The following is a 20754-nucleotide window of genomic DNA, read 5'->3' as shown; positions in this document are numbered from 1 at the left end:
TGATGTTTTTGGAAAAACTGGTGATAAAATGGACGTTCATCTGGCCTTTAACACTGGGTTTTGTTGTTTTCCAGTCTGTCCTAACAGTCAGGTGCCCAAATCAACACTGAGACTGGCATTAAGAGATCTCTTTACTGATGCATTTACGATGTAAGTGATGGGGGAATAAATCCACAGACCTGTCTTTGCAAACATGTATTTAAAAGTTTATCTGAAGCTAATATGAGGTTTCAACTGTCCAAATCAGTCAGCCAAATTTCCTCCTTTTTGCCACAAGCTTTTTGCAGCGCAGCAGCTGCTCTCATAATTATTATCATTTTTCTCTGACCAGGATGTCACTGAACAACTCCTGCCCTCCCCCCACCCTCCCTCCCTCTCAGCTCGATGCCCGCGTTTTAGCATTTTTCAAAATGATGCAGTGGGTGGGGTTACGCTCAGAACTGGGAGTGAAGTTACTCTTTAAACATTTAAAGGTGGACCACAGAGTTTCCCTGCTGTTAAATATAAATGCCTGAAAAGTTTTATTAGTCTGTGTCACATTCCACCAGAAATATAGAATACACCAAATAAATTATTATTTTTAACATATGAAACTGGAAAAAAAGCAGATTGTGGATATAACAGAACATCTATTACCAGTAGCTAAAGTGCATCAACCATCAAACAGCCCCACTGATAATAAAAATAAACGTAGGAACACACGCTGCTGTACGGCGCTTTGTGCAATCGGAGCCACCAGACATCATGTTAATCAGATAAGTGATCCAGAGTAAACAGAAACTCAACAGACCTCCAGCTTGAGTGACTGAGCTGAAGCGACAAGAGGCTCTTTGTCAGAACGCTGTTGATCTGCGGAGCCCGGACAGCGGCGGACCTTTTCACAGCTGGAGGGCTGCGATGAAAAGACGCATTCAGAATCGAGCTGAATTCTGTTCAGCATCAACATTTCAGAGCAGCGATACAGAGAGCATCCTCACTGAAGCTGTAAAAAAAAAGTCTAAATAAGGTGTTTAAACTTTAAACAAATCCTACTCAGAACCTGTAAACTAGATTTTTGATGCCACGTAATGAAATAAAAAAATACACCAAATGTTAAATACAATGTTTGTTTATTATATGTAGTCCTCAACAGAGGCATTAAAAACCACTTGGTGACAACAAACTATACTGGTGAATGAATCATCTCATGTCCTGGAACCGCTGTGCTGTTGAATCAGCGAGGGCACACACCCAGACCACTAAGCTTGTACTCATTTGACCTCTGACCTTCAGCAAATGTGTTTTCCACTTTTTGATCTCAATTCTTATGCAGAAATGTTGAACTTGGTTAATAGGCATCATAACTGAATAAGAAATATATCTATAGTGATATACAGACACCGTCAGGTCAGAAATGGAAAACAAAAGCAGAAGGATTATTTGATATATTGATACTTTGCTTTCTGTTTCTTTAAATTTCATGAGTATACATTAAACATATACAAACATGAACCAAACATCTGTCAGCCCATGAATTAAAAAATATTGTGCAAATGCTTCATACAAACTAAACCAAACATCGGTCACACAGCCTGTCTGTCACTCGCTCCTCATACAAACTACAGCACGTCTTTGAGTACAGTACTTGTATTTTCCTGCTGTACATCTCAACATGGACACAGTAAGGCCAAAACCAGTTAAGACAATATGAATAAAAACTGGGGTGAACAGAAGTGCGGTGGCCCGAGTTTTAACTGTCGCTCCACCTATACGAAGTCTGTACTATAGATTATACACTGTTTTATATAAAGGGCAAAATCATAGCATGCAAAAAAAAAAAAGAAAAATATTAACAAAAAGAAGGGAAAACGTCAACTAATGCTTCAGTTTAAAAAAAACATAAATATGTAGGTTTGGCTCAGTCAACAACCCTGATAGCACCACATTTGAAAGGGTATGAAACTCTTCATCCACCACTGCTGTGCTTTATAAACATACAAATGTCAAAATATAACATAAATGCGGCTAAAATGGCTTTTTATGAAGTGTGTATATATGTGTGCTTTGGAGAATAAGGCCTCAGTTTGCTTCAAACTAAGTGCTTGAAACCCCCTCGTGCGACACATTTTGTACAAGCAAGATTGTTTCAAGCATACTGAGACCTTTAAGGCCCGGTCACACCAGAAAGTGGCTCAACAAAATTAGTCTGCGAGTCTTTGAGAAATACTTTTTTTTGGGGAAGCTTAGTGACAAAGGAGATACTTGCATGAGCTAGTTGGTAAACTGCTTTAAGTGTTAACATGCTAGCTAGCTGGGAACATGCTAGTCACTCTGTACTGGGTTGTTTATGCCTCTCAGGACTGTACATTTCACTCTATAAAGAGTTACTGAGGGGAGAAATAAGATGGAAAAAAGCCGGTCATGAATGGTAAAGTAAGTTCACACATTTAAGACATGTCTGTCAACTCCTGTCTCATAACTTTCGGTGAACCATTCCTCCTTTGTGGGGCAGTTCATACTCTGACAGAGGTAAACATGGATGATGCAACACTAATAAGCTACAGTAACTTCCTCTACGTTGACTCTTCGTTCTCTCTAAAAGGTCACAAATTTGCACATCGGCAAGTTCAACTTAATGCAAAAAAGTTAAACAGATTTACTTCGCCCCCTGCGAATGAATCCACCGAGTGCAGCATTTCCATTTAAATTAATTTATTTTGCTGAATGAATTTGTTTTAAATGCTGGTGTGACTGGGCCTTTAGAGCTTTTAAGATCCTCTGATGGAAGTAAGGGGACTATTTAGTGTTGTAGTTTCCAGATTTGGCTTTTCATTCCCTTTACAGGTGGTTTAGACTGATAGTAGATGAGGGTTTGGAGGCTTTTAGCATGTTTTTTTTAGTGTGTTTGACAGTTTCAACACTTCAACCTCGTGCGTCCAGTCCCGGTGCCCCGCTGAGCCAGATCTCCTCTGCTCTTCCCTTCGCAACCAAGTGCACATTAATGTCCCTACTTAAAATGTCCATTGACTGAGACAGAATGTAGAAAAAAAAAACTTTACAACAAATAAAACGTGAAATGAAATGGAAAATGCCGTACTAGAAGTCCATTCAGTTAGATTTGTTTTCCTCTTCCTCTTTCTCAGATAGGGGTGTTTCCTGAGGTGAGCGCTGGGGCGAGGCTTCGCTCTGATTGGTGGCTTCTGTGGTTTGTGGCTCCGGTTTAGTTGAGGGCCTTTCTGTCTGTGGCGCTGCAGTTTGTGTACAGTTGATCGGTGCGAGCGCTATGGCAGGCTGCAGGGGACGAAAAAAAAAAAAAGTCTATATGAGACTGAATTGTATCAGGCTGGAAACAAATAATGATAACAGGAGCTGAAGATTAGACAAACAGAACAAAAATATACAGTCATTCCTCTGTCCACAAATAAATTTGAGGGTAAAAGGACTAAATGGCTTCTTTGCTTATGTTTTTATCATTTTCCTTTTATCAATTTAACCCCAATTAAAGGAGTTTTATGCTTATTGTTGTCAGAGGTATTCCTGTACGCAGATAGAAAAATACCAGATATGCATAAAGGAAGGGAAAACATCCAAAGACAATCCCACAACTGTCTTTGAGTCTCATCCAAATACACAGATCACACATGCTAACTAATGCTAGTTAAAGAAATAACATGATCTAGAGCTAATCTACACCACCAATGATTGTTCTAGTTGTAGTTACCCACTTCGCTACATGACTACTAGTCTATTACTGATATGTGTGCAGGGAAAAACAACAACAAAAAAAAACCTTAAGTAGCATCAGGATGTTTTAAATGGTAGAGTGTAAAGTAGCAAGCCCAGATAGAGTACCTGCAGTGACATTCACAGACAGCTGAGCCCTCAGCAGCAGACTAGAGCACACCCACAGTAAAATAAAGGAGCAGCGATGGGAGGGAGGACAGTAAAACAGAAAGAGGCAGTTGCAACGGATGGAATTATTTAAAGGGGTTACTCAACTTGAAATTCTACTTTACTCTGCATGTTATTTAACATTAGATTTTTTTTTTCTTTTGTTGCATTTTTTTTTTAAAGTCTTTTTTTGTTCTTCCGCAGTAGGCAGTCATATCAAACTGGTATTCACCACAAATCCACTTCCAGTCCAGAACTGGGGCAACTCCCTGCGCCACAGCGCTACAGTGAGGCTGGTGAGCAGAGTGCAAGGCACCAGGTAGAGCAGGGCCGGCTGACCCATCTGCATCACAGCCAGAGCCACGAAGGTGATCAGCAGGCCGATGCCGTAAGCTAACAGGAAACAGGAGAGACGGAGACAGCAGAGACGGTCGATGAAAGTCCAGTCATGTCCAACATTCTAACAAAACATTACAATTTTCCACGTGTAACCCTCACTAGACCCCTGTACACATACGTACCGATTGTACAGGCCACAAAGTAGATCCTGGAGGACTGTGTTAAAATGTCAAACCTGTGGCAGTACGCCACCAGCAGACCTGAGGAGGAAAACAACAAAGAGGCATTCAAATCAACAGCTGCTGTATTCAGCTGAGTGTCATCACACTCAAACAGTCTTGATTAACAGAGATTTCACTGCACTTAACAATATCATCAATATTAAAACTAGATATTTCCTAATACACAGGATCAGCTAAATGAAATTAAATGTTAAAAGTGAAAAAATTGGCAGACATACAATTATATGTGGAAACTAAATCCTGTAATGTGCAATTATAAAGCAGTAAATACGCAGTGTTGAGTAGTTCTCTGCTGACATAGCGACCACATACCTTATTTTTCTGCTGTAAGCATTTGGGTGACTGTGGTCAATGATGGTTAAATAATTTCTGGTTGTGACCACTTTATGAGCTCTGAGTAGTTTGCAGTTCATTACCTGGTACTAAGACGTCGCCAAAGCCCAGGAGGGAGAAGGGCCGATCACACAGAGCCAGAGGAGAGGAGTTTAACCTTGGCACTTTGAGCACCATGGGCAGCTGCAGTAAACAGTAGTGTTACTATCAACTACTTTTCCTCTGAGCTGACAGGAGCAGCAGTGAAAGTAAGCATTATGTTTCTGTAACAAGATTAAACCCCACCCAACACACAGGGAGTTGTAGAATTTGGAAACAAACTCACCTTTTCATGTGTGGAGGAGTCAGAGGGACCAGCCGCTACCTCCACCATTATACTTTCCCCACTCTGTGGAGAAAAGGCCGCAGGTAACATAAGCACAAGACGTGGTGATAGACACTGATGACATCAGAATCTGAATGAAACAGGAGTCGTTATAACATACCTTTGTAAAGAAGGGTGTAATAAATACAAAGAAAACATCGTAGACAAAAAGGACCACCAGCAGTAAAGTGCAAGCCTGTAAAGAGAAAAACTCAATTAAAACCTATATTTAAAAACATACTCTCCATATTATTATAGTTCAAATCTATGAGAGTTACAACCCACCTTAAATGTGGGCAGTCTGACTGTTTTTAGCATGTAGAGACAGAAGGCGATCCCCAGGGTGTCCTGTAACACCCACGCCCACCTGGAGGACACGTAACAAGGGTGTTAGTCAGCCCACACACACACACACACACACACACACACACACACACACACACACACACACACACACACACACACACACACACACACACACACACACACACACACACACTGAGGCTCAACACCACCACCATCATCATCATATACTGAACCTCTGACATGTTATACACACACATGGGACAACGTTGCCATTATGTCACCTCATACCTCATACATCCATCAATCAAGTACATTTGTTCTTAAATGCAGAAGTTTTGCAGCATAATTTTTGAATTAGCTGAAAATCACCTCTTAGTTTCACATTTTTAATATTTCTCAGGACCTTTAACTAATGTCTTTTTGCACATGAAACCTGAACGATAACACTGTATGCCAGGATATTAAAGAAGTGATTAATAGTCACTTTAAAATGATTCCTGTGCTGCCAACATATTGTTTGTAAAGGGTCAACAAATGTATCAGATCTTCATTTTGCATCTGTGTGACGAGAATATTCTGTTAACTGTTCAGTGAAACGGGGAAACTCAACACAGTGACTCTTTACATGCACACGAATATGACAATATTCTGAACTTGATACAGGTCATGTAAACAGCATTTTCCATTTGGATATTCCAAATTAGGCCTTATCCCAAATGTAGCATTTTCCGATTAAGACATGTGGGATATGCCAATATTATTCTGGTTTTAAGAGCATTCTTTGGACATGCGTCTCATTTGGGGTTTTTAACAACAGTTTCCGACTCATGGCCTCTTGCTTGTTTACATCAGCTTGGTGCATTGTAAACAAACCACCTAGCCAACAGTTTGCAAGGCTGGGATAGAGACAGGGCGGTTGTGTAACGCACCCCTGCGACGGCAGAATGACATATGCTGGAGCAGGAAGGGGAGAGGAATGAGAGGAGAGTGGAGAGCTGGAAAAACAAAGTGCGCCCTTTCCATGACGGGTGCAGAGGGGTTTGGTTATTATCCTGACATGCAGCCACAGACTGACGGTGACAACTCAGTGTGATGCACCAAAAACACTCAGCAGTGTAGTAAACATTATGAGACTACCTAGGTACTGGATGTGCCTGTAACCATACATTTATAATGTCAGTCAGAAGATCTTCAGCTTAACAGTATATGTGTACATGTATGTGGATCTGACACAGTTTTGACTTCACACTCACTGGTCTTCGTTGCGAAACACCATCCAGGTGATGCTTACACCGATGCAGAGGGCCGACAGCAGCAACATGCGGATCTGCGGCCGCTTGTGCAAGTACGGCAGGTTATTCTCTGGAACTCTGTGGTCACAAGATGGTCCGCATGTCAATCAATACAACCGTAGTAGAGACATTTACATTCAATAAAACTCAACTGGTCATGAACCAACATGTCTCTCTTGTACTTTTAACCGTAAAAGCTTTGGTTGTAGTAGTCTGGAAGCAGTTTGTTAGGGGTGAGACTGAGTAAATTTGTAGACTAAGCTTTTAAAACTAATGCAGCTGCATGTCGAGTCAGAAAAAAGTATGATGCATGTAGACAACTGACATCTGGGCAGCCAGCATTATGAAAACATACTGATGTGGACAGTCGTACCTGCACTTGCAGAAAGGGAGTCTCCTGACAAAAGGCCACAGACAGCTGTAGAGGCCGACAGAAGAGGCCACGCAGAAGATGCCTATGACCCAAATTGCTAAAATGTGAAGAAAGAGCAGAAGCAGGCAGGAGATTAGTGAGTATTGTCACATAATATCACATTCTTTTAACACTGTCTGATATTTAGTATTCTGGGGTGAATGTACAGCTGCTTCACAGATATGTTCAGTCTATCAGTGTCTTCATCGATTTATCAGTGAAATGTTATCTGAACGATCAAGCTCTTTTTCAGCACTGTCTTGCTTCACACATTCACATCTGCAGACTGCGTCTACAGCCTCGTAACGATGAACACTGAGCAATTCTGCTTCAGGAAATGAGGATCAAGTTTCCACTGTAGCTCTGGTAGCTTTGAGGAATATTGAGGTTACGGTGGAGGAAGATGGAGGCTTTTTAACTCACTTTGTTAACCAGGATTTGCTCGTGTGGGCTTTTAATCAACAGTCTTCTGATCCTAAATCCTGATTCCCAAACTGCTTGAGACCATACAACACATACTGTGGGCAGTGTTACACGAAATAGCATCTCTGAAGAGTCCAAAGTCTTATCAACAATCATTTTATCTAGTTTTGAAAGTCAAAGATTTTCAGCAGTCCGTTCATCCAGTCAGGTTTTGTGCCAATGTTTCAGTCAAGGAAAACATTGTCAGTCGTTTTCTGAAATGACATCTTTCCCAAGCAAAATGCTTATTGAGTCATGCCAGACCACAATGAGTGAAAGAAGAAGTTAAACACTGGCTTTTTGAGGCTAACCATCCCCATCACAGAAATAAACACGGAGCAAAGAGGACTGAAACCATTATTAATCTAGTGGTCACACAAAGGAGGATCTGACTAAAGAGCCTTTTTTTTCCCCCCAAAACATATCACAGTGATTGTGTTCAGATCAGTGATGTGAGTGTATGGATCTGTGTCGTACCCAGGCGGTCATAGAAAAAGTAGAGTAGCACCAGCATACTGCAGCACATGACCACAAACACACAGATCATGATGGGGGTGACGTCTACGGTCTCCTCGTCCTGCTTCTCCGCGCCGTCGTCCCGCTTGTGCTTCATGTAGCGCCTGCAGGGGGAGAAACGGAAGTCAGAAAGGCCTGCTGACCTGACGAGTTACGTTTGGGTCACTCGGTCATGTCATCATGTTCAGAACTCTACAGACTAAGGATCAACATCTTTGAACACTCATCCACTGCCCAATGATGGACAATAAGTTGTTTTTTTTTCCTGATTCTGATCTGCTTGCGTCAAGCTTATTAAACAAGATATTTGAGGGAAATGCAGTCAGTTTTTTGCCTGCAGTCCTCTGCGTCAGAGACCCCGCCTGATGTTGCCTTTAGTCACCTTGGCAACTCTATCAGAAGGACGGGTTTGGATTGGCTTAAGCCAGTGAGTCAGTCACAAAGCCTCAAACAAACACTGCCCTTTAGTGCAGTTGCAGCGCTACAATGAACACTGCTCGGTTTAAAAAAAAAAAAAAAGAGAAGCACACATGCTCATCCAAGAGAAAAACTGAGCAATCATACACTGTGGTTCTCTGCCAAGAACATTGTGACAAATTTTCCCTAAGAGATGAGTCCCCTGATAAATTAACTTTGAATTAAATTTAGCAGTCGGAACTAAAGGCATGTTAGTAGGAAACTTTCTATTCTGTAATTATGGAATGTAGTGGAAAGTACAAAGTCTGTAAGCTGCATCATCAATGATAAGCAATTACCAGTTTTATCCCTTGGATGACTTTATCTTAACTGTATGTGTAGTTATTTCCGTACATAATGTGACATGTATTGTATGTTATGTAGTAATTTCTCACATTGGATGCCCATTTTACAACTCCATCTCCTCATTGTCCACTTACTTCTTGCTGTCTCTGCTGCCAGCCCAGTAACCTCCAATAGCAACTGTTCCCACTGCCATCAAGAAGATGATCACCATGTTGTAGTCCAACACCGGTTCATTGGGTGCATACATGGCAACCAGTCTTCCTTTACCAAAGGTCTGGAAAAGTTATAAACAGTATCAGCTGAGGTCTGAGTAAACTGGGATAAACGGTGAAATGTTTCTTAAACATATTTCACTATTGGCAATTATCCATTTTGTACTTTTTTTGTTTGCCTGTTACAGTATGAACCACATACATGTCTGTCTCTACTGCAAGACTGTAAAATGTTTAGAATTGACAGCCAGATCAGTAAGACCCTGCAGGTTTGTTTGGTGGATCTCACCTTGCTAATGTCCAGCATATCAGAGTAGCTGAGCAGTGCTACAGGGATGTCAATCTCCTCATACTGAGTCTTGTTTCCTGCTGGTGGCGTCTGTAATAAAAACAACATTCGTTCTGTTTTGTGAGGTGTCAAAATCTAATATTGATGTACAATGAAGTCAAGCAACAATTTTAAGTTGTTAAATGTTATAAACAAGGTTACCAGTCTGTCCTTGCTGACAATGAGCAGGCCCTTGGCTCCATTAATCTGGGCCAGTCGGACCTTTTCATAGAAAGTGCAGTTTCCCCTCATCACCATGGGGATACGATTTGGGAAGCCTCCCTCTGGGACATCAGAGGGTGAGCACAAGACCGATGTTGTGAGGTCATAAATCTGGAGACGTGACTACAAGACACACACACACACAAGGTTTTGCCATGTTAACCAGAGAGGGAGGAAACTCTGCTACAGAAAAAATCTTACAGGCAGCAGCTGTTACTAGGCACTTAATCTTAATAGACTTGATTTTATTATTCTTTCAAAAGAAAGAAACGCCTCCCCAGTCAGAGGAAATAATCTAGACAATAGACGTCATAAAGATCCTCTCGCCTCTAACAGACTGGAGTCATATGAGATGCAGTTTGGCTCTTGATAACGGATGTATGAAATTATTTCTGCCCTTTTGCTAAAGTGTGCAAAAAACTGTAAAACAGATTCTAATGATAAATTATATCCAAAAACCAAGAATCCTTTTTATCTGCTAACGACCAAGAAATTGTAAACCAATGCATTTTTTCCTCATGAGTGGATCACTGTAACTCATTATATTCTGATCAGTCATAAATGTCTCTAACATTTGAGGTCAACTCAGAAAGCAGCTGCCAGAGTCCAAACAGGCAGTAAAAGGAGATCAAATATCAGCTTCCTGCACGAGGCTTCCTGAAAAGGATTTTATTGATCACCTACATATCAGTACATACTGTGTAGTTTAGCAACATTGTTCTGTGTGGCTGTGCACTTTTTTAAAGTTTTTTTTTTATCAAAATGCTTACAAAAACTGCTGCAAGTTGATACTTCAGTGTTGTCCAAATCAAGCGTGTTAATACACTCAGTGTGATATTTTTACGTTTAGTCATTTGACAGCTTTTATTCGAAGTGAAGCAATACAATCAAGCATTAATATATTGTTTGTTCTTGTAACATGGTCTGAAGATGATTAAATCATCATTAAATTGCTGACTGGTGTTAGTTCTGACTTGGCTCGATCTCTACACTGAGACCTAACACTTGACACGAGATTCTTAGACTCAAGTCTGGACTTGATTTGAGACTCGTGTCAAAACTAGACAAGCATCGCTGACTTGGTTACACCTCTTGTTATTCATTCGTGCCTTACCGCCTTATTGAGGTCCTGAGGTAGACGTGCCCACTGTGAGTTGAAGAATATGCAGTAATCCTTTCCTTTGCTCTTGCCCTTGTCACTGAAGTGGGCCATGCCGTACTCTCCCACCACCTGCGAACACAACAACGAGGAATAAATCACACATGTCCATGAAATGTTTATAACTTTTAGATTACAGACTTTAAGACCATTTCATGGAACAAGGGTAATGTCATAACAAGTGTCACTGAAAAAGGAGACGGGAGTGATGACAATATTTGAGTCATTAAGTGAACTGTTTTGTTTCTACATTTGATGTATTTTTTTGCATATCAGCCATAATATAGCATACTGTACATTGTATAATAAATAATATATGAACTATAGTTTTAGACACTGTTATAGGGCTGCAACTAACGATTATTTTCATTATTGATTAATTGATTAATTAATCTATTGAGTGGCTAATAAAATTTGAACATTAAGTAACCATTTGGCCGGTGGACAAAAAAAGTTAATTTTGCACCCTGCAGCTTATCGATTAATCAACTAAGTTTGCAGCTCTACTGTTGAATGGTATTGTGTTATACTGAGAGGTGTTTCTAATATTTCTAATAATAATATTTCTAATAGACTACCCTCATTGATACAAACTGGGTGGACAAAATATTATCAACACCTCTAACACAATACCAATTAAAAGCTCCATAAAGTAAAGCCTCCAAAATTTCCATCAATTTGAATCAACACCTCTCTAAATCTGTTTCGATAAAGCTGAGCATTATAACCTTCATGAAAGTGGGGTTTACTGCTGGGCTGGTGTATTAGATTTAATCCGTTTTAGCAAAGTGGAGCTAATAAACTGGCAGCTGATAAAGTGGGTCAATAAAAGCTGATTGTTGTGGTCTTCCAACTCATCGGCACTGTCTGGCTTTGGTCAAATCTTGACACCCAAGACACACTCAGAAGGATCTTATCCTAAAGACTATTAATCAGAATCAGAATGAGGATCAGGTTTATTGCCAAGTAGGTCTGCACATGCAAGGAATTGCCTTGGTGTTGTGATCCATGACAGTCAAAAATAAACACCAAATTAAGTCGTCCTAAATGACATAAAAAAGAAAGAAATTTACAATAAAATATATTCTAAGTTAGAAGAGCTGTTACATGTTTACACTGAAGAGAATTAAATGAAATATACAAAATATTGACCAGGAATGTGCAAATGTTAATGGTGTAAACAGTATATGCTTTGTGCAATTAGCAATTAACAATAATCATAATAAAAGTTGAATTAATGTTACAACCCATGTTAGATCAAGAACTACTTAAAAGCCTGATTTGTGTTAATATTTGTAAAAACAAGAACGTTTCAACCGATTTCTAGTGTTATACGGACAAGAGGAGGATAAGTATGAGTCCAATACAGCTATAACTTACTTTGACATAGCTGGTTTCATTAGATTTGGCAGTTAACTCATCTTTGACATATTTTACCCCTCAAGTCGCGAATTTCAGACTTTCAGGCTCTTTAACGTTTATGTGAGTGAAGTTAACGGTTGCCAACGTTCAACGATTTAACTGTTTTCCTATTTCTGCCATTTCGCTGATAAAAGCAGTCTCTCGTGAACCGTGTGGTGGCTTAAATGACGTGGTTAATCAGTAATAATCCTGTTTCGTTAATGTTAAATCAAAAAGGTGAGTGATGTGTGGGTTTCCAGGGCCCACGGTGATATCCGCAAGCTAACTGTCGTAGCATCCAAGCTAAAAAAAAATCCCGGAACACGGTTGAGGAAAAAACCGCATCTGTTTTTGTCAAGCACGTGCCGCTATGCGACATAAACGCAAAGAGGAACTGTTTTCGAAGAAATACACACGGTCTCTCTCACCTTTTGGATGAGAAAAGCGGCCCAGATCAGTGTTTCAGGGACCCTCATGATGCCTAGCTTGTTGTTGTTTCCCCCATCAACCAACCAACCGCTCGTCCCGAGCCCCTCACACGAGCCCCCACCAGCTGTTCGGGATGGACACGCCCATTTATTTTCAGTACGGCTTTCTCATTGGCCATCATCGTCACGAGCGAGTGAACATGTCTCTGATTGGTTAAAATTCATGTCAGTCAAAAAAATGGTATCCCTCCACTTTAAAATATGTTTTTCTTCTTCTTCCTTCAGTTGGATGTTCGAGCTTCACTGTGCGGAATGATATATGTGCAGAGTTTGATAGTAGAAGTCTGTTTTCACATTAATCTAATGACAGTGGAAAGTTTCTCTGTGCTCTTGAAAATCCGGTGTTAAATGGAGGACCTATTAGTATGATTTGTGACATCACAACTAGTTTGGAAGCCAATCCTGGTCCAATATTCAACTTCCTTAAGTGTGATGTGGAAACTTGAAGCCTGCAGTGCACAAACATTGAGAATGGACTTCACAGTGAAGTAGGAGACATCTTGTGTCCAGCAGGAAAACTTTTGAGATGAAATATATTTGCATATTTATAGATTCTGGAAGGAACTGGTGTCATTTTAAGGATTTTAACAAGATAATTAACTATTATTCAAAGTAGAGCATTTTACATACATCTTAAAACATGGCTGGAGGGGATCTTTAACATTAAATCGGTGCTGTAAAAAAGCAACAATGTTACAGAAACAAGATAATATATTAATCTACTTTTACTAAACATTTGATTGGTCTTAAGTGAGAAAGTTAGACGTACCTGACAGAGCTTTTAAAAATGGAGGCAAGTTCATGATATAAAATATTACAAATGTTACAAAACAGGTTAATAAATTTCAGGTTCAGGTTTGGTATAAAATCATCATTTAAAGCTTGATAATATCATGGCCAACTAGACTTTCAAAAAGGCAATGAGCTTAATTACATTTGAAAAATATGTTTGACATAAATAACATGATTTACAGCCATATACTGATACATTTAAACACAACAACAAATATGAATTCACATATTTAATAATACAACAGCAATTTAGACTATTTCCTGCTGATATTTCCTACAGAATGTTATGTTATTATGAGTCATAACAATATTGTTTAATTTCTTTTTTGTTCACTGAGGATTAAAGGGTCTGTATTCTTTATTACAGGAAAGATTAGTCTTATTTTGTTTGTTGTTTAGGTTTTGTTTGTTTGCTCTGGGGGAGGAAGTGGTAGTATGTAGAATAATACATTAAATAATCATATATTTAGTCTGTGATAAGATTCTGTCTTCTGTCGAATCTTTTAACAGCTCCAGAATAAATTAAACATTTTATTCTGCAGATCACCAATATAAAATTAAATTAGAGTATGCTAACCTCTCATAAACAGCTTGTTGAACCATTGCTGTATTGTTCATAAAAATATAGGCTTTACCCCTTTTCCTCATTTTTTTTAAAATTGTGTTTCCTCCTTTGTCTCAGCAGTATCTGTTTAGCTGTTGTAAAAGCCCAAATAATGCATCTCCTTTAAAAAGGAGAAGTCAGAGTTCTCAGATGTGTTCAGTGGTTCAGTTTTGCAGAAACTTCTTTTTTAGAACTTCAGAAATATCTGTTGGATATTATTCCAATGATTTCTAAGTGCCGGACAGTCCAGAGTATGTACATGTACATGAGTAAATGTAGAATAGAGGCACCAATCTCTTAAAAAGTACAAAAAAAATCCGTTGGTATTAATTGCATTTATATAATTTGTGGTGAATGCCATATGTGCACTATTTTCAGTTGAATAAACCTTGTGTCAATTTCTTTATACACTGTATTAATAATATAATGTGTATTTCCTGAAGAAAATGCATGCATTGCTGCCAGCTGACTAGACTGCAAGCTGCTGCAGCAATTTTTTAAATCTTGTAGCGCCACCTACTGATGAAATTGTATCAAATCCTTCAGAGTTGTTCAGCTTCCCCATCTGTACAACTTTACTGCATTTGGTTGCCATGGAATATTACATTGAGAGATATGACAGTTAATAAGTGGTATTGTGATGTTTCACTAATGGCCACAAATAGGGTTATTGGTGCCATGCTTCAATATGTCACACATTCTCATGGAGAACTTGTGTACCAGGTTTCATTTTATTTTAGACAACAGAAGACAACAGAATTGTAGAAATATCATCTTATAATGTTATGGAGTTATGGCCCTTAAGTGCATCAGGCCACGCCTTCAAAATTTTGGTAAACAATTACAGACAAACAAAGCGATACCCAAAATGAAATTCATACATTTTGTTCGGAGTCATCTAAATATGGTATGTGCCAAGTTTGATGAAAATTGTATGAAATATGTGCCAAAATAAGCATAAAATGTGTTTACCAAAAAATCCAAAATGGCAGACATTTTTTTATAGGTGCAAATGGGCGTGGCCTATATCAGTCAAATCAGCTTCATGCAAGGAACACAAGGAGCAAATATTTTGCTACATCTCACAGTTCATGAGTTATTAACCAAAACGTAAATAACTGACCACATGGTGATGCTATAGGTATCATGTTTTAATATGTTAAGCATTTCCACATGGGTCCATACAGTATGAATACTTCATCAGTGTTATTTGTTGAGATATTGTACACTCCCATAGATGGCCATTCAAAAAAGATATTTCAAAAATTAATATCTCCATAACTATAACAGATATCTGAAAAAAGTAATAGCTTGCAACACAAAAATATGCCACCTCTAAAACAATAAAAATGATCTTACTCTACACTTCTTATGTTGTTTTTGCCCTCAACAAATGCTCTGAAATGACTATCTATTTTTAGCATTAGTTCAGTTGAATTAAAGAATCCACCATTTATAGCAAATAGTTACAGTCAGATTAGGTGGCAATGGCTCTGCGGTTTGAGGGAACTCTCAAATAATCTGAGCAGCAACAAGCTAATCCCAAAAACTCCCTGTTTAAAGATCCAGACATGTCTTAAGATATATAAAAATATTCTGCTTTGAATAATAATGCATCTAATATGGATTTTCCAGAATCTATGAATATGAATGCTTCAATCATTGACTACAATTGGCTTGTGGTGTCAAAAATCATGCTCATAGGTACAGGCCAACATCCCCCCTTCAGATGAATGTGTAAACAAACTCTGCACATACAGAGAACAAAATCCAACCGAAGAAACAAGAAGAAAACATTTTTGAGTGAAAGGGGACTTTAAAGTATGTTTTACTGTATTTATATATGCAAGTAGGCCTATATTGTTAATGTCTGCATTTATTTGTGTACACATATAGGACAGGTGTGGATTCTTTGAGAAAACATGAGGCTGGATTGTACACAGGCTGCTCCTCTCTCTCTCTCTCTCACACACACACACACACACACACACACAAAAGAGATTTGATGAATAAATCTCAGGTCCATCACTCTGAATTATAGTCAGTTAGAGAAGGGAAAGAATAAGACAGGAATAATTACCACCGCAGAAGACAATTCAAGCAATAAAAGAGTAAAGGAAGGAACAATGGGAGAACAAAAAAGGAAAAGATGAATGAAGGAGAAAAAGAACAAAACAAAAGAAACATAAAAAAAACAACAGCAGATGTTTAATATATAAATTGTATCAATTCCAGTGCTGCAAACGCAAGTTATTGGTTCTCACTGAAATGATCCTTGGAGACAGAGAACAAATGAATATCCAACCTGTGGAGGCTTCAGTGTGACACCTGTTGCTAACAGCATATGGATGAGAGCAGGTGTTCTGGCTGTGAGGCTGATTGTGCCTGCTGGTGATGAGCAGAGACTTTGCAGGTCACACTAATCACAGACATTTCTTTTTCCCAAACAAAATAATCAGTACTGCCACTTGAGTAACCTACTGAAGGAAACTGAAGGCTTTAAACATTTGCTATCATGACAGTGTGCCTCAGATACATGGTTTTAGAGAAGAATATTGTGGCTGAAATTATGTGACTATAAAAAAAAAAAACATGGACAGATCTGTAACAACACCCATAGAGACATTACAAAGCTATGTGTTCCCACTTGCTGTCATCATTATCAGTTATTTTCAGCCAAAGAAATCTGAGGGTGGAGCTGCAGTAACCACAGCTGACTGAAAGTTCTGTTAATCAGGTCAACATGTCTAAATATTATTTCAGTTAAACAAATGCTTTTCTAAAAGGGATCTTGTTTCACTTGAGTTGTCATGATTAGTACCAGTACACAGTGGCCTGTTGTGTAATGTCTTCTGTGGCTCTGGAGAAGCTTTATCGTCTGAGAAAATAACCCTGATGACGTCATTGTGATGTCATCAGGGTTGTCTCAGGTTGGCATGGATACAACACATAAACAGAAAGCCTGTGTCACAAAGTAGAGGTGTGGAGTTTGAAAGATGTGGCCAAGTAACATGCAGGGAGTGTCTAGCAAAGAGGATCATGGGAAGTGTAGGATCCAGTGGTTTTTAAACTTGACTCATATTAGGAACTAAAAGTCAGGACATTTTAGCTTCTTCAGTTCTCATCATTCATGAAAAGAAATCTGTCTTGTCTGAGTTCAAACTTCATAGAAGAACTTTTAAATCACCACCATACAGGACATTGTGGATTGAAGGGGAACTCCACCAATATTCCACATCAGACTGTGTTTCCAGGTGGTGGAGAGCTCTACTGCATGTGAAAAAAGTAGTATAAAGCCTTTTGTGTCTCCAGAGGGAGCTGTTAAATGTATTTATAACAGATTTCATTTGTTATTAACAAAACATTTAACTTACAATACCCCCCCCCCCCCCCCCCCCCCCATACTTGGTTTAACCCATTACGTTGCTGATGATATCAGCAAGAGCATAAAAGCAGGAAGTGTTTGGTTGCCACACCCTTTGACTCTTAAGGAAACATGCTGAGTATGGAAACAGACCAAAGGAAGGTAATGTTTAACTCCAGAGACTAAATCAATAAATGACTTAACTCAACAATACTTGACTTGACTTGTTTTAAGCAGTAAACATAATGTAACGTGATGTAACTATGACAAAACATAACGCTAAACACAAACAAACTGTGGATAGTATACGCTGGCTAAACACACAAATTACATGCATGGTCAGAAATAAGTCAAAGTGTAAATGGAGCAAAAAAAAACTGAAAGCACACAGTGGAAAGAAAGAAAGAGAAAGGGGCTCTTTATACCAGACAGTGAGTGGACATTCAGATGTATTGGATTCAGCTGACTATAATTACTTAAAAGCTCACGTGGGGTTTGTCACCAAAGCTGCTTTTTTATCATCTCAAGCATATAATCAAATTGTGACCATTTTGCTCTCTGACTGATGAAAATAGATTCATGCACGCTTTAATATCCAGCAGGCTTGACTTCTGTAATGCTTATCTTATCTGATGTATCCAAAAAAGTTAGAAATCAGTCACAGTTAAGTCAGAACTCTGCTGCCTGAGTGCTGACTGGGACCAGAAGCAGAGAAAACAGTCCTTACATTTGTTGCCTGTCAGTTTACGTATTGATTTATGAATTTTACTTGCTTTTAAAGCTCTTCATGGTCTTGCACCAGCATATTTGTTGCTCACAATGTACCAGAACCAGTACAGTCCCTGATGTCCTGTGGAGTCTTCTGCTTGTTCCAAAGCAGTGAAACAGCTTTAAGGTTTTATGCTCCGAGCTGTTGGAACAGACTGAAAGCAGTTCAAAGTGTTCATGTCTTAAAACTTAAAACCACCTTTTCTGCCTGGCTTTTGATTAGAATATCTTGTTTCCATTATTTATTCTATTTTATCATTTCTTTCATTGTATTCATGTTTAATCCCTCTCATCTATCTTAATTGTCATTGTCTTTGATCATTTCAATCTAATTCAGATTTTATTTCTTTTTTAGATCTATTTTATTGTTTTTATTTTTTTTCCACATGTGCATTAGTCTCAGCATTAGTCATATTATTCCCAATCATTTGTACTGTTAACATTCCTTCCTTACCTCTCTTATTATCGATCTGTCATAAAGCACTTTGAATTGCACGATTGATTGAGTTTATCCCCTTTACCTGTGTGTGTGTGTGTGTGTGTGTGTGTGTGTGTGTGTGTGTGTGTGTGTGTGTTAGTGTGTGCGTGCTTGATTGCAGGAGTAGAGTCAGGTGTGCAGAGTCAGGTCACCAGCTGCCAGTTGTCATCATCATCCTGCTCTGCGTCATATACCTGGTTCCTACCGTAACACTCTGTCAGATCATAGACTCTGTTCATACAGTCAGTCATGCTTCCAGCCTAACTTCTCACTGTTCTGGCAGTATCTGGCATTCACCTAACTCTTGTTTCTCTGTGCCTGTAGAAGACCTCAGCCTGACTCTGGTCCTGTCTCCAGTCCTCCTGCCTCACCTGCCTTCCTCAGCAGCTCAGCACACTCTGCCTGGCTCCCCTTGGCATTTCTCCTGCCATGCTTTGCCTCAGCTTCTGCCTGGCTCTTCTCAGCATTCCCTCTGCCCTGCTTGGTCCAGTTTACACCCTATTCTCAGCTCCTGGGTTCTAGCTCCCTGCCTGAGCCTGTGCTCCAGTCTTCCAGCTACCAACCCAGCAATAAACTATCTTTCTAACTTTGTCACTGCCTCCTGCCTCAGTGTCTGCACTTGGGTTCATTAGCCTAGCCTTAACACTCTGTCATGTTGCTTCAGGAAGAGAATACAAAGGCTGTAGAAATGACTCAATGACTCACAACACTTCTACACACACCACCATTCGAAAATTTTCAACATGTTGAACCCCAGAGATAAGCAGAGCATTAATATGATGTATAGATAAGATCTTCAGTCTTTACAAAGCAGTTAACACTGACAACACACAACATAACACAGAGTCAAACTCATGTTTGTATGAAGTATTTATACTCATTATAAAGACGAGAGGTGTAATCATTAAAGTGGACACACCTGCGTGGTTCTATTGGGCTTCATGGTAAGTTTGTGGGAGACAGACAGAAAAGATGCAGTGAATATCTGAAGATTATTAGATCTACAGTGAGGACTGTTGTGTATTTCCACAACTGTAATCAAGATCAGATTTTCATATTTAGACTTTTAATCTCATAAAAAAATTAGGGTTGCAGCTCTGACATTCTTATAATATTAAAGGGCACTGGAGACGCTCTGTATGATGGTACATAATAAACATGTTAAGCAACTTTGTTTACAAGAGCAGAGTTATGAGGAGCACAGAACCTTGTAATCTAACAGGAAAGCCGACTATTAACAAAAACTCAGAGCACAAATTCACATTTTGTTGAGGAAAAACTGATTTGCCTAAAACAAAGCTTCTAGCTCAGAGATTTGTACCTTATTAGTGGCAGCAGGACTAGCTGAGCATGAGGAAGTACAATATGTGTTCATACTGTTTGAAGAAATGAAGAGACAGCCTGCAGATTGCATTGCAGTCAATGACAGCATGACAGCGCTCTCACATCAATTAAGGTTTAGATCTCAAAAACTATAACTCTTCTGGGAAATATATTTACATTCTGAGAGCGAAGAGGCTTGTGGAAGCATGTTAAGGTATGATATGTGCTTGAGGAGTTAAAACTGTTGGAATGAGACGTGTTTAGATTTATTTTACTGGTCGAAAAAAATCTCTGCTCTGCACTGATGCCTCATCACTTGACACACTGGTGAGATCTTAAAACTGCTGTAAAAGCCCTCACTTTAGACTTGGATTGCTCTAAAAGTACAAAAGGTATCACAACACAGAGTACAGCTTTGAAAATTCAAAGTGTTGTGAACGTTTTAAAGTGTTAGAGAGGTCTGTAGGAAATGGGATGTCCGAGGGATGCTTCCAGCAATCACATAATAAAAAGAAGTAGGCGGGAATAATAAAGAGCGAGAAGATTAGGATTGGGATCAATAATAAAGATTAGGATACTCAAACAGGATTTCCCATCATCATATCTCTCATCCATTGTTTTCTTTATTATTTACTTTGATCAAAGAGTCACACAATTGTTCATACAGTAAGTAACAGATCTTTGGAGCAAACCCAATACATGATAATGATTTACTAA

The 20754-nt window shown here is 39.1% G+C and overlaps 1 protein-coding gene across 2 annotated transcripts; it reads right to left on the bottom strand.

Moving 5' to 3' along the window:
- Positions 1-1092: 1092 nt before the first annotated feature.
- On the bottom strand, positions 1093-12772 carry sppl2 (signal peptide peptidase-like 2). 2 transcript variants are annotated; one of them, XM_042429657.1, is made up of 15 exons: positions 12649-12772; positions 10775-10891; positions 9601-9783; positions 9400-9489; positions 9033-9172; positions 8098-8240; positions 7120-7216; positions 6708-6824; positions 5434-5515; positions 5270-5344; positions 5110-5172; positions 4868-4967; positions 4392-4469; positions 4103-4263; positions 1093-3270 (listed from the first exon to the last, which is right to left on the bottom strand). In XM_042429657.1, the coding sequence occupies exons 1-15, from the start codon at positions 12694-12696 to the stop codon at positions 3088-3090; spliced, it is 1677 nt and encodes a 558-aa protein (XP_042285591.1). In that variant the 5' UTR covers positions 12697-12772; the 3' UTR covers positions 1093-3087. The 2 variants fall into 2 exon arrangements, 1 of the variants encoding a protein (XP_042285591.1); XR_006099388.1 differs by having other exon boundaries at positions 3185-3270; positions 3979-4263.
- Positions 12773-20754: the final 7982 nt, after the last annotated feature.

The sequence above is a fragment of the Thunnus maccoyii genome, chromosome 12 (assembly GCF_910596095.1).
Source record: "Thunnus maccoyii chromosome 12, fThuMac1.1, whole genome shotgun sequence".
In the NCBI taxonomy this organism is placed as follows: Eukaryota; Metazoa; Chordata; class Actinopteri; order Scombriformes; family Scombridae; genus Thunnus; species Thunnus maccoyii.
Note: the sequence above shows the minus strand (reverse complement) of the source record. Positions and strands in the feature narration are given on the sequence as shown.

What these genes read in the sequence shown, in the direction of transcription:
- sppl2 (XM_042429657.1), bottom strand. Translation starts at nt 12,696, where the DNA reads ATGAGGGTCCCTGAAACACTGATCTGGGCCGCTTTTCTCATCCAAAAG. An exon ending in ACTCCTCCACACATGAAAAG is followed by an intron (nt 4,968 to 5,109) that starts GTGAGTTTGTTT and finishes TGTTTACTGCAG; the next exon opens with CTGCCCATGGTGCTCAAAGT. An exon ending in TGGCGACGTCTTAGTACCAG is followed by an intron (nt 4,470 to 4,867) that starts GTAATGAACTGC and finishes TTTCCTCCTCAG; the next exon opens with GTCTGCTGGTGGCGTACTGC.